The sequence below is a fragment of the Coturnix japonica genome, chromosome 8 (assembly GCF_054131305.1).
Source record: "Coturnix japonica strain WE chromosome 8, WE-NBRP24, whole genome shotgun sequence".
Classification (NCBI taxonomy): domain Eukaryota; kingdom Metazoa; phylum Chordata; class Aves; order Galliformes; family Phasianidae; genus Coturnix; species Coturnix japonica.
The window spans coordinates 19,366,927-19,381,488 of record NC_140670.1 but is presented as its reverse complement, the minus strand read 5'-3'; the positions used below and the strand labels follow the sequence as shown (position 1 = coordinate 19,381,488).

The following is a 14,562-nucleotide window of genomic DNA, read 5'->3' as shown; positions in this document are numbered from 1 at the left end:
TTTTCTAAAGGTGCTAATAACCTAATGGTTATTTGTTTTACATTTCTTCATACAGGTTGTTTACGTCCAACACTTTTGATGTTATTAGCGATGACGCTTTCATGGGCCTTCCTCATCTAGAATATTTGTGAGTGGATAAGATTATTTTTCCTGGCATTATTGAATAGAGTGGGTGGGCTTCCACATTCCAGGCACTGCTTTGACCAGAATGACTTTACGACCCGTTACAGGTTCATAGAGAACAACAGCATTAAGTCAATTTCAAGAAATACTTTCAGAGGACTGAAATCTTTAATTCACCTGTAAGTAAAGTGGTTGAATATATTCCTTGGTATATTTAATATAGTATCTGAACCACTGTGTTGTTTAGTATAGCATTTGTATATATAGCTAGTCACATTTGTTTAAGCAGTACTACTGTTGTTTGGATTAGAATGCTAATCTTTGTGTTTCCACCAAAGACTATAAACCATGGCTGTATAGATGGCTGGGACCCCAACAGCCTCCGAGCAGTGTGTGTGTTGGCAGCTTCCTTTCCTGCTCTACTCAGGGCACTGAGGGTTTCCAGATGAGCCAGGAGGCACAGGAGGAGGAGCAGGGTGGGTCTGGGCAGCTGGTTTCTGGTGAGGTGAGGTAGGAGAAGGAGGCCCAGTTTGTGACTTGAAGGCAGCGATTGGCACCAAGGTGCCATGGTGGTGCAAGCCAGCAGGACAGAGGCAGACCTCTTCCCATGCACCAATCTGGCCTGGGTCCAAGGCAATATTATGGCCATCCACCCACTGAGCTGTAGGGAGGATCTGCCCTTACTTTTGAGCAGAACCAGCTACAAACCTGCACTGCACCCTGTCCCCTGCTGAACACCAAGCAGCCCATGATTGGGGTCTGTCACACTCCTGAGCACCAACACCAGGGCCTGTCATTGGGCTGCCTCACCACTGTGGGCAGACTCTGCCCCCTGGGTGCTGGCACCCACAGAAGTGTGGCTCACACTGTGCTCAGGAGGTGAAAGGCACACTGGCAACAAATACACTTAACTACAAACACAAAGGTAGCAGCCTCATGCTCTCATCTATCAAGATGGTCTTTACACAGGCTTTTGATTTCTATCTGACATCAAGTTTATGCATTAGCAACACTTCTGTTTTTGCAAATACAATTCTTATCGTAAGAAAACATCACAAAGATGCTTAAAGAGAAGGAGGCTAAAACGTGTGGGGTGTGCCTGACATGGATTGATACACAGCTCTGAGCATTTGCATTCTGCAGCATTTATCTTGGGGTGCTTGTCACAGGCAGGGGCGTGGATTCTGACCTCTTGGCCCTAGCACAATAACCTCAAGGAGGGCTTTGAAAGAGGATCATTTAACTTTTTCTTTTATATATTTAGACATAGGAGAAAGCAGAGGTTCAGTCTTAAATAGTTAATGCATAAACATAATGGTTTAATTGCAATTCATCAAACCCTTTACCACATAGTGAATGTACCATAAAACATTTCCTTTTTGGTCAGCATAGACGAGAGTAACAGCTGCCTCAAACTGTGACTGCTCATGTGCATGAAGTTACTTACAGAATGGCTCTAGGTCTGAGGAAGGGGAGACAACAGAGGTATATAAGCAGGCTGTGCACATCCTATAAGAATCCATATTAGAGGTACAGGAGTAATTGTAGTATCATTAAAAAGGCAGATAATAGGATATGGCTGGTAAGTGGGACTCTATCTTCGAAATATTTATGCACATGAATAGCTTTATATTCACAAATGGTTCCAGTACATTATTTATTATATTCATTTACTTATTTAGTAGCTGCTACTGCCTGTGAGAAAATTGCTTTTCCAACATAGAATAAGGCAATTTCTTCTCCACAGAGTGTGCAGTCCAAGAGTAACATCTTGTCTTGACTGTGATGTTGATTTCAGGGGACACTCCAACACTTTCATAAGGGAAAAACATATCCAAAAGATAGAACCACACTCGAGGAGCCACTGTGGTTTACGTGTGGTTGCACACACATTTTTGGAACACAGATTTGTGCAGCATGCTGCTATTGCACATGGAGAGCTATTCATCAAGACAATGAGGATTTTGCAGAAAATAATCACAAAGGCAGCTCCATTAACAACGGAATGTGAAAGTTTAATCTGTTTGTGGACCTACTCCCCACCCTTTGGGGGAAACTGTACTTACATATTAAGAATAATCATTTAGCATCCTGAGGCATTTCTCATTTAAGAAACAGGAGAGTGTTTGTGATACATAAAGTATAATAAAAAGAAACACAGTAAATGAGCACAGAAATTAGTTCCATGGAGTTAGAGAAGAATATCAACTTTGTTCTGTTTATTCTGTTCATTTCCTTTTTACAATATAAGTTTTGCAATGCAGTAAGCTATCCAAACATTTGTATTTTTATTATGCAATTATCTTTGATAATTACAGAGTGTCCTTATTGTAAAATAGAGCCATTTACTATTTGTTATGCAACACATTTCATTTTCTGCTTAGGGTGGACTGAGGAAAAGAAAACACAATTGTGTCTTTTGACTAATTTACTAACTCAACATTAAAACCTTACATTTAGGACAGGGAAATAATTTCTATATATATTTCTATATTCCATGTATCATTTTGGTTGCCTTTCTTTCAGAATTGTGAATATCTGTCCTTGAGTATAACTGCATGTTTGATTCAACCCTTACTTTCTTATTACAAAGCAAATATCAGGTACAGCAGCATCTAGGCCAGTCAGTGTTTTGTAACATACAGCCATGCTTTTTAACAGTGGAATATAAAATGCAAAGTTTTCATCCAAAAATTGGCAAATGCATAAACCCTGTATAAATGTTTCTGTTAGTCATATTCCCATGGCAGCAGTGAGCCTCTGTTATTTCCAAGGGCATTGTCCCCTTTGGTTTGATATAATCCAAGTCATAAAGAAAATATAGGGCATTTTCTTGCAAGTCAACTTAGCTTTATCCACATGAGTTACCTGACTTTGGAAGAATTGCTCCTGAGTGTAAAATTAAGCACAAAGGAAGCACATGATCCATACACCAAAGTGCTGCAATCAGATCTGCTTTGAGAGTTGGGAAACTAGAAGGGACTAATGGCATCCCATATTTACTATCCTGATAGGGGTAAGAATTCTGTTTTTAATGAGGCAGTTGACCCAGTATGTCTGGGCCTGTTCTTCAGTTCAAACATGTGCCTAAATATCTTTGCCTGGCAAAAGAAACTGTAGTTAATAAATAATTTTTGTATATATAAGTAAAAGTAGAAAAGGTTCTAAGAGTCACTAGCTACACATTCTAACTGGGATATTAGATTAGAATGATTTCTTTCAATTTTCATTTATTCATGTAAGAGAATAATTATGTTAATCAAAAGAGACATGAGCTGTACAGTATTGCATTATTCTTTTCCTGTTGTGCCCTCAGTAACATTCAGGAGAACACAGACCTTTGGTGGACTTACAGAGATTTTTCCATCTGAAATGTAATACAGTCCTTCTTTAAAGGCTGCTCACGTTTCCTCCTCACCTTACTAGCTAGAATACTTGCTGGTCTCACACACACATACTTACATACACCTATTTTGGGAAAGACATTCATGTTGATCAGCAATTTCTTGTCTATCACTGCATCTTTCCAAAAAATTATAAGCTAAGCCTAAATCCAGTACAATGAAATCTGACGTTAAGATTTAACTTCCAGAAGAGAGACAAGAAAGTGGGAGGTTGCAGTAATATGAACAGAATGTATTGGTATCTCCTAAGGAAAACATTAGTAGGTCCAATCATGACTAATTGTTTTAAAATAATGGCGTTGGCAAAACACCAGAGGTGACTCCACTTTTTACCCTGCTAAGTGAAGCACTGTGAATGCTGAAGAGTCAGAAAGCAGGAGGAGGCAGGGGGTTTTAGTGGAGGAAAGAGTCACAAAGTAAAAGAGCTATTCTTAAGAGCAGTCTTGTAGAAATAAATGCTGGAGAATAGTAGGGTTCTTTATCTTAAGGGAAAAAAAATGCACAAAAACAAATAAACAACCAGCACAGTATTAATCCTTGCAAAAATAAATGTCTAATTTCATGAGCTAGCACTGATACTGAAGTATCTTCTTTTACAGGAGTCTCGCAAATAATAATCTCCAATCGCTTCCAAAAGACATATTCAAAGGCTTGGATTCTTTAACAAATGTGTAAGAAAGCAATTAATTAATCTATTAATTGTACTAAAAATATAAAGAGATGTTTTTAGAGGACATTCTGAGTATCCATTCAAACCAATAGCCAGTAATGGAATCTTATTACTGGGTAGAGAATGTACAGTATGGGTAGGCTTGACATTTGGTTGGTGTTATTGATCAGTTGTTTTAGTTTGGAATATTTGACTAGTTGTGAAGATAAGTGATATTGTTTGTAGTTGTGTAAGAGATCTGCATGCTCATTAAGTCGGTGAATAAGAAGGAAATGTCCTAAGGGATGCATGAGAGAACATGATGTGAGGGGAGGGTGGAAGAGACTTAATGGAAGTGATATATCTATGTCCAAATAAGTTCTGGGAAAGCCGTCTTTTATCACAAAAGCATAAGTGTCTGAGTAAGTGCCATATTTCATGCTAAATTTAACTGCAAACAAAAGCAAAACACGAATTTGTTCAAATATACAGCTTAAATACCAATAAAAATACAAAATATAGATAAAAGAATGAACCCTATAGTTGCTTCACTGGAGCATGTTCTGTTCACAACATCCCAAATCGTGGTTCACCTGATTTGGGATAAGGACAGCAGAACATGCGCTCTGCTCCTGGCACAATTAAGGCAAGCTGGATTCATAGCGGCAGTAGCAGGTTGTAGAGATGGTCAGTGTGTCCTGCATCACTGCTTGGCATGACTGGCTGTGGCCAGCTGGTGACACAGTCTGGTCCTGGCACTTACACATTCCTGCCCATACTTTCTGAAATCTGACCAATGGCAGCTGTAAAAGACTGAACTCCTTTGCTTGTATCTCCTAAACCCCTAAATGAGTACATCCAAAGGAGACGGCAAATACTGGCTGGCTGACCATCAGGGTACATTAATTTCTGTTTTATCCAGAATGTTCATACTGAGAAAGGGTAATCCCAAGAAACAGCATCCCCAAACATGGGGCAGTCAGTTTGGTAGGCCTTCATGAAACTCCAGAATTGAGGAAATCAACAAAAACTTCCTACTGATTATCAAGTTAAACTCTCCTTAATAGAATTAAATCTGTGCATGTTCTGATATGTGGATTTAACTGTGGGTCAGGAAAAAATAATCCAGGAAGCCATCAACTGAGAATAAACAAGAAAGCACATATTTAACAGGAGCCCAGCTTGTTGTTGTCATGCAAAGAGGAAAACAGCAGCTGACTATTTATTTCCAATGCATGATTTATTTGTTGTAGAGATCTTAGAGGCAATGCATTTAATTGTGACTGCAAACTGAAATGGTTAGTGGAGTGGCTGGGCAGCACCAATGCAACTGTTGAAGACATTTATTGTGAAAGCCCACCAGAATACAAGAAGCGCAAAATCAATAGCCTCTCCTCAAAAGAATTTGATTGCATTATTACAGGTAATGTCCTTCAAATTATATACCTTTGGTAAAGTCAAAGCTGTATCTTTTTTATTGTAGGGTCCATTTTGCAGGAAGTCTACATGCTGGCTGGAAGTTTCACTAAAATCACTATGAATTCTATGCAGGTGCAAGTCTGACAAGAGAAGCACTCAGGATTTGGGACTGACGTTGCAGCTTCTACTCAGACTTTAACATGAAGGTTATGAAGAACCAGGGCACAAAATAGCACTTTTTTAATTGAGAAATATTGAAAAACAGATTACAGTGCTCCTTTATCATCAGGAAAATTGGACTAGTGATTAAATACTGTAATTTGTAATAGAGTGTTACCTGGTAAGCAGATGTTCTATCATTGCAGTATGGAACACATCTCTGTAATTTTCCTATGCTTTGTGCGCTTTTGCAGAATTTGAAGTTTTTCAATCCCTGCCATATCAGTCTCTGTCAGTAGATACCTTCTCATACATGAATGACGAACATGTGGTTATTGCACAGCCTTTCACTGGAAAATGCATCTTTCTTGAATGGGACCATGTAGAAGTGATGTTCAGGAATTATGACAACATTACAGGTATGAGCATTGCTTGCCAAATAACACTGCAGCAGCTGATCCAAAACCAAAAGTGATGCTAACCCTGTCTTTTCTTTTTGTAGGTACTTCAACTGTTGTGTGTAAACCTATAGTTATTGAGAGTCAGCTGTATGTCATTGTCGCACAGCTGTTTGGAGGCTCCCACATATATAAAAGAGATATTTTTGCTAATAAGTTCATAAAAATTCAAGATATTGAAATTCTTAAAATCAGAAAACCCAATGACATTGAAACTTTCAGGATTGCTGAAGACTGGTATTTTGTTGTTGCAGACAGTTCAAAAGCTGGTTTCACCACTGTTTACAAATGGAATGGGAATGGATTTTATTCCCATCAGTCTCTGCATGCCTGGTACAGAGATACTGATGTGGAGTTTCTTGAAATAGCCGGCAAACCACATTTAATTCTGTCAAGTAGTTCCCAAAGACCTGTAATATATCAATGGAACAAAGGAACAAATGAATTTGTTAAGCGTTTTGATATCCAGGATATGGAAGATGCATATGCGGTGAAACATTTCAGAGTGAAAGAGGATGTATACATTTGTTTAACAAGATTTATTGGGGACTCTAAAGTAATGAAATGGGGTGGTTCAGCATTTCTGGATTTACAAAGAATGCCATCTCGAGGGTCAATGGTATTCCAGCCGCTTCAGATACGTAATTATCAATATGCCATTCTTGGAAGTGATTATTCTTTCACTCAAGTCTATTACTGGGATGCCGAGAAAGCAAAATTTGTCAAGTTTCAAGAATTAAATATACAGGCTCCAAGATCTTTCATACATGTCTCCATCGATAAACGAGATTTTCTCTTTGCTTCCAGTTTTAAGGGAACTACACTGATTTATAAACATGTCAGAGTTGACTTAAGCGCATGACACTCATAAATCTGAGATTACATCAGACTTTCTACCGTAAGTGGACAAAATGAACTAAATGCATGATGACTCTCTTATCTTACTTCCAAATGAATGCCTTTAAAAGTTGAGATTGCTAGAACAAAGTATTACTAGTATCTTCATCTTTAATTGTCAAGTCTAGTGATGTTGGAAGTTGCATTTTTTAACAAAAAGAAATTAAATTAACTGTTCTTTGCATCCACGGTATGTAAATATGTGTGCAACTGCATCTGTTGCTATAAAGAATATTAAGATGTACTTTTCCATTTATTTATTCACCTGTTTGAAACAACTGCCAAATAAAATGTTTACATTTTGTGTCTTTCACATTCCAAATATTATTTCCAGGTGATACTTTTTCTTTGTGTATATATTATACACATATGAGATAAAGTGGAGAAGGTGTATTGCCCAGTGCTGAGTTGTACTGCATGGAAGATGCACAGAATTGAATATCAGGTGGGTTTTACGTATAATCAGAAGGTTTTGATGCAAATGCAGCATGGAACTTCAATCCTGTTAAAAATTACCTGTTAAAAAAATACAGAGAAGTTAATAGAATAAAATCAGATCTAAAGATCTTTCTTTCTCCACCTCACACTGAAGTAGCACAGTATGTATCTCTGCAGTGACACTTGGGTTGTCATTATTCTGAAAGCTAAAAGCACAGGTAGCATCATTTCTGTATCTGAGCTGTGACACATCACTTGCACGAATTCTGTGTATCCTTGTCAAGTCTTTCAGTTGCAATCACAATTATTTAAGCTTCACTGATTTTCTTCTTTATTCCAAATGAGGGTGCGGAAAGTGAAGGTGTTTGTTAAGAGGTATGCGAAAAATTCCTAAAATTCCAGTTTGGGGAATTTTGAATGTGGCGAAAGAAACTCCATTAGTGTAACATCTGCATCTCCAGGGAAACTACCTGTCTGTTAAGTTACACCGTGTCTAAGTTTGGCATGAAAATCCATCACTCTTAAAGTTTAAATAGTCTTTTGTTTACATGCACCCAGCGCATCACCTGTGAGAAATCAGCACTTGCTGCTGAAGATCATTTGGTGCAGCTCAGGAAGAGAGTGCAAATTCATTTTAGCTACTTTTGCACTTCACTTGAAGTTATTGAGCCTTATGCTTCAGTGCCATCTTTAAAATATACATTAAAATGTGTATGTTTATTTATCTTTGTAGCATTTCTAGACACTGATTGGCAAATAAGATTTATACTATGCATGTCAGATAGTGACATAAGCTGATCTGGTGAGCCAGCAGGCTCCCTGTACTCACAAAGACTCCAAAATGGCCATTTCAGCTTCAGTAGCTTTTCCTTTGCTGATGGTGCTGCTATGAGCACCTGCTAGTGCTGTGGACAAAAAAGACACATAATATGTAAGATGCCAATTCTAAACAGTGGACTTCTATGATAAAGAATATCTTTTTGCATTCAGTGTTATTAGAAAAGAAAAATTCATATGTGAACAACGCTACTCTAATAAGCTATTTTTTATGCCTTTTTATCCATAGCTGCTTATGCTCTGGTCAGTATTTGGCTTAAAATCACCCACTGCATATAAACTGTGACTAGAAAGATTTAATGTTGCACAGTTATAAGCACCACCAAGTTTTTTATTAGTACATAGCATTTCCAAAATCCATCCTGATAACGCATCGCTGGACAGTTTTCAAGTTTTTAGCTTTCATATGACTGTGATTTCCAGCCCCAGATCAATCCAGATGATCTCTCTTATTACTTGTGAATGTCAGCTGCACAATGGTGATTGCAAGCTCAGCTTGTCCATCTCTTCTTTAATCTACCTTGCACAGCAAAAGGATGATCTACAGTCCACCAGAAAACCATGAAGTGTTCTCTTCTTCATTTTGTCTTTTGTTTTGGTCTTTTCCTCAAGAACCCACTGAACCATGTTCACTGACTTTGTTCTGATTTCTCCCATTATACTTGCCTACATGCATTCTCTATCCAGTTGTAAAAATAACAGCTGTATACATCTTTCCCATATTGTGGATGTCTGGTTGAGTTTTGGTGGATTCAGATAGCCCTGCTGATCTGCTACCAGCATTTACTTACAAACATCGTTTGAGCCCTATGCCTCACGTGTTGCCTCACAGTCCTGCTACAGAAGGTCATTTCCTGGAATTATACTTCAGAGACAACCAGATAAAAGCCCTGTGTGATAGCATTGCTGTAGTTGTTTTCCCAATTTAACCTTTTATGAATCTCTAGGATGGATTTATGGGAATTCACTGTTATTCCTGGGCTTAAAGGAAGAGCTGAAAATCCTGCAGGAGTATGAGCCCCTAGCATTTTACCTTCAAGATGCAAGGGAACCCATCCATGGAGTTGTACAGGATGATACCAGATTTATCTGAAGTATGCAACTGTGTTATCAGTTTGGATGTTCCTTCACAAAATTTTACCTGTGGTCAAGTGCTAATAATTCAGAAAGTCCTTAATGTTTATGTCATTTTTGGAAGGTAAATTAATCCCTGTATAATGCTAAGTCTAAATCTATTCTCTTCTGAAAATCACTCTGTACAGGCTGTTTATGTCAGCTGGAGTCTCACAGGGACTACAGCTGGTTTAGTATTGTGCAAGTATTGCATTTCATTGCACCACAAAAAGAGTTGGGGTATTTTTAGAACAGGACTTATGGTAGTTAATCCTTAATGTGGAAGAGTGTAAAGGCTCATTAGGTGGTTCTCTATGCTGTGTCTTCCCAGCTTCATAGCCTGGACAGTTTAACATCTCTGAACATAAGGCCATACCCCTGGCTCTGTGCTTAGAATTCCTACTGGTAATCAGTGGGTGTCCCAAGCAAAAACCTTAAATAGGACTTTTTATCATATATATACTTACCCTTCTTTAAAACACTGTTTTAAAACAAATCCCTTTCTTAGAGCACAGGGTGTTACCTGTGGCTGCCTGGTTGTCTTCTGTGGTTGTAACGGATTTGCTAACGTTCCTCACTGTTCTGTTTGTGACTGAGTATGCCAAGTACTAATAGTACTACAGAAGACAATATTAAAGGTTGATAATGGATGCTGCTGATCCTTAATTCTGCTAAGTCATGATCATATCCAAGGAACAACTGTTAATGAAATTGTATTGTATTCCTCAGTCACTTGACTATAACTTTAAAGGAGCACAAGTATAAAGACATACACTCCTCTGCTCTGAGAGAGATGTCTAAAATACATTCAGAATATCTGATACTACACTTAGTAGTACACACAGCTTTTTTTTTTTTTTTTTTTTTTTTTGTCTGTTGTAATGTCTAGGACTTGCAGGTCTGCATTTCTACTTATTTCACATTAAAAAACACATTACAACATGCACTCTCCCCCCTGCATTCACTAAGGTGAACAAAGAGAAACGGTGACAAACTGTAGTGTTGGGTAATCTCTGCAGCATATAATTTTAATTATAACTGCTCCTAGTTCTTCCATTTCAAGGAAATATTTTCCTTACCATTGAAGACACAATGCATTCCCTCTCGGTGGGGAGGGAATCCCACTGAGGTAATCACCCCATTCTTGTGACATGCAGCAAAAGACGTATTGCCCCACATCTGTGACCTCTACTTGTGGCACAGCCTTTTGCTCTTGGCACCTCTCAGTTGCACGCAGCAAACCCCAGCGGTGGAGACATGATGGGGGAACATGCTACCACCCACCAAAATGCCAAGGTAGAAATTAATCCAGGTTCAACAGAAGGAAAACCCCAAACCCTCCCCTGCGGCACAGCATGCTTTCTCTGTGGTTTGTTAATACATATTTCAAATACGTGCAGCTACCTTTCACGTGGCTGCAAGCCCTCTCCTCCCACACTTGCTCTGCAGTGCTGAGCATGGCCGTGCATTTGTGATTCAGACTCCTATTGATCAGGATGGCCAAACAGGCTGTTGTGGTCAGGAGCTGACCTATAAAAGTGGAGATCTTGAGGAGTTCCATTTCTGAAGGCTGAGCTGTGGTGCCAGACCTGCTACTAATGGGCAGGTTTTCTCCATTAGGTTTTGCTCTGAATTCCAACAGCGGGTGTTGGAGACATGGGCTGTTTATAGTTCACTTAAACAAAGTGCTCAGAGGCCAACCTATGCTACAGGAATTTGCCCAAGACAAAGACCACCAGTGCGCCATACAGAAGCACCGTTGTATTTGTGCTCTGAGACTCTGAATTTCTCCAATTAGTCATGCTGGTGTAATACTTCTGTCTTCAAATTTGTTACAGCAGGGAGTAATTTTCCCAAATATGCATATTCCTATTAACATAATTGTTTATTTATTCTCCAAATAAGTTAAAGTGGGTAATGGTTATCATTATGTTATTGCCCCAATCTCCCATTCAAGAAATCAAGTTCTGCATTCTTCAAAGTTGCTTTTAACTCAGCCTTGTTTTATGTCTCCTACCACATTATTTCAATTGGAAGAGGACTTTCTGACCTATTCGCACTTCCTGCTTGAAGGCCTGGATAGCGACAGCAGTCTGTTAGCAAGTTGTCAACCTGCCCAGATGGTGAGCATCCAAGAATGCTGAAAGAGCTGAAGAATAAACAGGCCAGTCTGCAAAGAATACAGTCTCTCATTAAAAGCCATTTATGTGCAAAAGAACTGGAAGTAACAAATATTGTGTCTATTTTTATTAAAAGTTCATGGGATGATCAGCGGAGTTTCAGACCAGAAAGATCCATGTTTGTATCTGGTCGAATATCAGGAATGAGAACTGGAAAACTGACACGTAAAATTTCGGGAGAAAGTAGATAACACACGGGACAGGCTGACTAGTGAAGTTCGGGGTCCATAAACACAAAATACTTTTTATAGGAAGGAAAGGCTCACAAGCTCTAAAATTAGCAGTTAGGAAAAACAACTTGACATCATTGTGAGCAACTCAGCAAGAAACTGATCCCACTGTACAGCTACAGGAAAAAACAAACCACATTACATGTACAGAACAGTAAGGAGAATGCAACACTGTGTGCTATGGCAAAGCAGTGCTGTTGCCTTCTCTGAGATACTGCATGCAGTATGAATTTGCTCCTCTCAGAAACTCACTGCAGAGCTGCTGGGGACTCAGAGAAGTGTGGTGGGACTCACTGAAGCTATGAGACAGGATGACACGTGATTCTGACAAACCTCAAGCCACAAAAGGAAACAATTTCCCTCCAAGAATAAAAATGTGACATTCATTGCAGTAGGCTGCTGTTGAGAACAAAGGCATGAAATTTAGAAAACAAAGTCCATCAGTTACACAGACCAAGTGTATAATGATGGTACCTCTCCTTTTTTTAGTAGTTCAAATGATTCCTAATTACTAGGGATAAGGAGATCCCTTGCACACTGCCAAAAGCATCTGGCTGTGGCCATTTTAGACAACAGCATAGCCAAGCAGCTGGATTATGCGTCTGCTTCAGTGTGGCATTTCCTATTTTCAGTCCTTGAGGCACACGTTGCTCAGAAATTGGCTCCACTTTGCTGAGATTTGCAAAATAAAATATATTAAAGGTACGTTTGCCTGCCAGCAGCATTTAAAATACTGAGAACAGGAGCACTGGGAAAATCTGGGAGATACCAGAAAGGTGTGTTCAGAGGATGGCAACAATAAGAACATTTTGGCAAACTATTTGCAAGTGCTTAAAAATGTAATTGCACAACTTTGGCTGGCTTCAGCTGTGCAAGTCCTGACAGACAAAGGCTCCCTTGGGAAGAACTGAACTCAGTCTGCTTATAAGCTTATAGGAGTGGAAAATAAAACTGCAGAAAAGTGTATTTTGGAAGAGCAGGTAACAGCACTGTTCCGCAAGGGAGCAATTTGTGAAATACAAGAACAGACCACCAATTATAGAAAAAAACAAAACTCAACAAACTAACAAACAAAACACCAAGGAAATAAACAACACCGGGAACATTTCAAACGACTGTAATGCCTGAAAACCCCATCCTGCTCCCTTTTCTCCTCCATACACATTAATGCAGTGATTCCTCAATTCCGGACACATCGTAAATGTGTTGCTCTGGAGAAAGAAAGGAAGAAAATGGACTAAGTTGGAACAGAATCAACAGTTTGTGGTCAGGAAATCTGCTTGTTTTTGGAAACCTTAATTGCACCTGTGAGTGTCTAAATTTTCTGGTGTGTAGAACACTACTGAACAAAGAACATCTTTTCGATGTTTATACATCTGAAGGCTTCCTGGATTACAAACTGCAAACACCACTGAAAAATCCACTGCTTTTAAATAATCCATATGCACTGGCATTGGCCCAGTCTCGAACCCTACCTTCAATTTGTCCTTAACATTATTTAAGATAACAGGAACTCCTTCAAATTAAGCTCTTTCAGGGCTGGAACTAAGACAAGGATCTGGCGCTGCAGCAGCTATGGGAGCTCTGCCTTTCTGTGTGGGGATCTGGGATACATCAAACCGTAGCAGTAGTACGATAATCATGTTGCGTTAGCTCGAACCAAATAGGAAACGAATGTTTGTTCCAGAATTACAACTTATTTGAGAATTTCAGTAAAGTTATTTTGAGAGCAGTGACATTATCAAAGGGTCGTGGAATAAGGAAAAAGAAAGCTGATTTCAATTACTTCGCAGAAAATCCTACTGTTGGGTGGTTGTGGCTGTTGTCTGAAAATGTGCATAAATGCAACTAAGTAAAATTGAAAAGTAATCAGTTAATTCAAAGACTAGAACTGCAGTTTGGCAAGGCTGTAACAAATACACTGTGCTACAGCTGTATCAGTGTATACAACCAGAGCTTCCCTGAGCCAGAGAACTGACAAGTTTTATTGCTCTGAGAGCACCTTCGTATCCTTCCTGTGCAAGGAGCACAAAGCCCACAGGCTGCCCTGGAAGAAGGGTGCAAGCTGTGTGTGTGCCCTGCAGCGGTGGTTTCCTTGCAGTGTAACCACACATCAGAGGCACTGCTGCCAATGCAAGGACAACTCAGCAGAGTCTGAGGCCGCAGCTCTTTCATTTCAGAGCATTCACAGTTTCACTGAGTTTTTAGAGGCAGTAATCAGCTCGTATGCATCATCAAACCCAAGCTTGCATTGTGTCCACTTGCTGGGCAGCCAAGGACAGCTTGCAGAGTTCATCAGACTGCAAAAGCTTGCTCAGCTCATTCCTGAGGGGCTGCCACACTGGCACTGTTAGCAGGATCTGGGCTAGCTGAGGTTACAAGGACATAAAAATAACCATTCTGAGATAGAGCAGGGTTCAGTGCCCTGCCCACTTGGCCAGAGGAGATGCTCACAACAGAGCATAGGAAACCCGGCACAGCGATATCCCCAGATACCCTCTCAGCCTCCAGTAGGGAAGGGAAAGAAACCAGGCTGCTTGCCTTGCTGAAGCAAGTGTTCTTGTGGACAGCAAAACCTCTCCAATTGGGTACATTCTGTGTGTGTGGGAATGATGGGTTATTTTTCAGTAGTGGGGAATGAACGTTGCAGCTCCT

At 39.6% G+C, this 14,562-nt stretch overlaps 1 protein-coding gene and 1 long non-coding RNA gene across 28 annotated transcripts in view; one reads left to right on the top strand and one right to left on the bottom strand.

The window, feature by feature from the left end:
• Positions 1 to 7,431, top strand: part of LGI1 (leucine rich glioma inactivated 1) — a 31,355-nt gene extending 23,924 nt beyond the window's left edge. For 17 of the 27 annotated variants that reach the window (XM_085555168.1, XM_015867147.2, XM_085555178.1 and 14 more), the window contains 6 exons: positions 56 to 127; positions 231 to 302; positions 4,127 to 4,198; positions 5,430 to 5,599; positions 6,009 to 6,173; positions 6,257 to 7,431. In XM_085555168.1, the coding sequence (XP_085411294.1) occupies positions 56 to 127; positions 231 to 302; positions 4,127 to 4,198; positions 5,430 to 5,599; positions 6,009 to 6,173; positions 6,257 to 7,074 (1,369 nt within the window). In that variant the 3' untranslated portion in view covers positions 7,075 to 7,431. The remainder of the gene's footprint in view (positions 1 to 55; positions 128 to 230; positions 303 to 4,126; positions 4,199 to 5,429; positions 5,600 to 6,008; positions 6,174 to 6,256) is intronic. The other 10 variants (XM_085555177.1, XM_015867152.2, XM_085555182.1 and 7 more) reach the window with 3 other exon arrangements.
• On the bottom strand, positions 6,981 to 8,454 carry LOC146759973 (uncharacterized). Its single transcript, XR_014948890.1, has 2 exons — positions 8,377 to 8,454; positions 6,981 to 7,625 (listed from the first exon to the last, which is right to left on the bottom strand). It is a non-coding gene; the product is annotated as an uncharacterized LOC146759973 (long non-coding RNA).
• Between the last annotated feature and the right edge of the window lie 6,108 nt (positions 8,455 to 14,562).